Source organism: Gossypium hirsutum, chromosome D05, assembly GCF_007990345.1.
Source record: "Gossypium hirsutum isolate 1008001.06 chromosome D05, Gossypium_hirsutum_v2.1, whole genome shotgun sequence".
In the NCBI taxonomy this organism is placed as follows: domain Eukaryota; kingdom Viridiplantae; phylum Streptophyta; class Magnoliopsida; order Malvales; family Malvaceae; genus Gossypium; species Gossypium hirsutum.
In genome coordinates, this window is record NC_053441.1 from 56,141,792 (window position 1) to 56,144,313 (window position 2,522).

The 2,522-nt window shown below is 33.0% G+C and overlaps 1 protein-coding gene and 1 long non-coding RNA gene across 2 annotated transcripts; both read left to right on the forward strand.

Moving 5' to 3' along the window:
• Positions 1-321: 321 nt before the first annotated feature.
• Positions 322-1,334, forward strand: LOC121216797 (uncharacterized). Its single transcript, XR_005913017.1, has 2 exons — positions 322-756; positions 1,036-1,334. It is a non-coding gene; the product is annotated as an uncharacterized lncRNA (long non-coding RNA).
• Positions 1,335-1,380: 46 nt separating this feature from the next.
• Positions 1,381-1,755, forward strand: LOC121217221 (vignain). Its single transcript, XM_041092747.1, has one exon. The coding sequence runs from the start codon at positions 1,381-1,383 to the stop codon at positions 1,753-1,755; it is 375 nt and encodes a 124-aa protein (XP_040948681.1).
• The last annotated feature ends 767 nt before the right edge of the window (positions 1,756-2,522 follow it).

Below are 2,522 nucleotides of genomic sequence, written 5' to 3' on the forward strand. Positions count from 1 at the left end.
ATATTTATAAAGATAAAAATGTGTAAATGTATTGGTAAATCATGAAAATTCACAGTTGTATATATTTAAATACATATATATAGGTGCAATATTTATAAAATAATAGAATATGTAAAATAATAAAATATTTATAATGATTTTTTAAAAAACGGGTACATAAATATATTAAAAGCATGCACATGTTATAAAACATATATGAATATATAAAGTATATAAAAAAATAGGAAAGTAAAAATAAAAATAGAAAGAGTATGTATATATAATATATGCGTAAAAAGCTTAGAAGATATATATATACAAAGCATGCGTATGTATAGGAATAGAAAATATAACCGTAACAATGATAATAAATAATATGGTAATGATAATCCAATGCCAAATAATATATAGGAAAAAAAATCGATGAAGTATCAAATTGAAAAATAAACAGAATTTAAGGGCCAAATTTAAAGGAAAAAACTTGATTAAAACACGTCGCAAAAGGGAAAGGGCTTTCTGCGAAATTTCCCCATTTAGAGTGGAGACGCGCGGATCCTCCCCCAACCAAACGACGTCGTTTTGCTAAAGTAATTTAAAACAGTTTTTTCCTCTTTTAAAAAAAACCATTTGCAGCAGAAAAGAAAAAAACAAATCTCTGCTAGGGTTTTTCGACTCAGCTCTCCATGCCGCCGCCGCTGCCGGTCTAGGTCGATCCACGGCCTCCGTCATCCCAGCCTCCGATCGCGACGGGGATGGGATGAATCCCGACAAAGCCAGGTAAGTTACTGTTCCTCTCTTTGTATTATTATTTTACAAAACAAAAAATCAAAAGAATAGATGAGAAAAAAAAAAAAAACACGATTGACCTTCAAGAAAAAGAAATACTCTTTGTAAACTCAATATTTCTTTCTAGTTCTGTTTCTGTTTTTCAATCTCTTTTCAATTTTTTCTCCACCTTTACAAAATAAAATGGCTTTATATAGCCCCAAAAACTGATTTCATCTTTTGTTTTACACTATATTTTCTCTGTTGGACTCTTTGAGTCTGTGTTTGCAGGTGTACGTGAGGGAACGGCGCACGTGGAGGAGGCCGACTCCGAGTCTTGCTGCGCTTGGAGAGGCTGCTGGAGGCGGGGGTTGCTGGTGGAATTTAGTCAGTGGGCTGTTGGGGTTGGGCTTAGGGTTTATTCTGTTTTAAGTTATTGGGTTGTTGTAATTGGGTTTTAAAAAATGTAGATGGTTTATTTATTTTGGGTTTTAGATTGGGCCTGGGGCAAAATTGGTTACTACAGTATGTTAAAATTATTGCATGTAATGTTACATTCTAGAAGAAGATTATCTTATTTGGATTCTCAATATTCTAATCATCCCTTAATTTTACATCCACAAATAGTATCAACAAATGCAAGAAACTTGCGACACACAGATAAACGAAGTTGCCACCATCAGGGGCTATCAAATGGTGCCTAAAAATGACGAAGAAGCATTGCTTAAGGCTGTCGCGAATCAACCGGTCACGGTTGCACTTGAAGGCTATGAACGAGACTTTCAGTTATACGATGGTGTAGTGTTTACAGGAGATTGTGGAAATTCTCTGACCCATGCAGTCACCACTGTTGGATATGGGACAAGTGAAGAAGGTTTAAACTATTGGCTGATTAAGAATTCATGGGGACAGAGTTGGGGTGAAAATGGGTATATGAAGATTCAAAGGAATGTGGAAAGGCAAGGTGGCTTATGTGGTATCGCCATGAAAGCTTCGTATCCAACTGCATAAGTTCATATTACTACAATTAGTTAGCCGTGTCAAATGGTCTAAGATATATGTTGTACTCGTGTTTTTCTTCCTTTCATTTGGTGTTGATGTTTGTGGTTTGCTCTTGCCAACCTTTTATCTATATAATGAATAAATCGTATCACCTTCGATCTTTTCTGCTATGAATATATCCACAATTCTTCCAAATCTCTCACATCTTATTTCAATCCAATATCTGCCACCATTTGGAGCTAAAATCTCTAACATACAGAGCTTGCAATTAAATTTTATATCAAAATTACGCATCTCACATTCATTATATTTATTTGAATAAAATAACATCATAAATGCGAAGTAAGCCAATTTTTAAAAATTGACTTTACAAAATTATGAAATATCTACATAAAATGCCAATCAAAGTCAATAATTTAATTGCCTAACTTAAGAAATATATAAATTAAATGTAAACCACACATTTTTTTTAATGAATATTTTAGATTTTTTAAGAAATATCTAAGATATATGTTGATGTTTGCGGTCTGTTCGGAACTATGAGTCTTGCACTCTTGCCAACCTTTTATCTATATAAATGAATAAATGATTATTTATTTAAAAAAATCATTTACAAATATTGTATCACCTTCGATCTTTTCTGCTATGAATGTATCCACAATCTTTTTTTTGAAAACGAAAACAAAAATAGGAGTTGCCACCAATCTTTTTTTGTGAGGTGTGATCGGGTCACCTCGTAAACGGTTATTTTTAATAAACGGTTTGGATTTATTAAA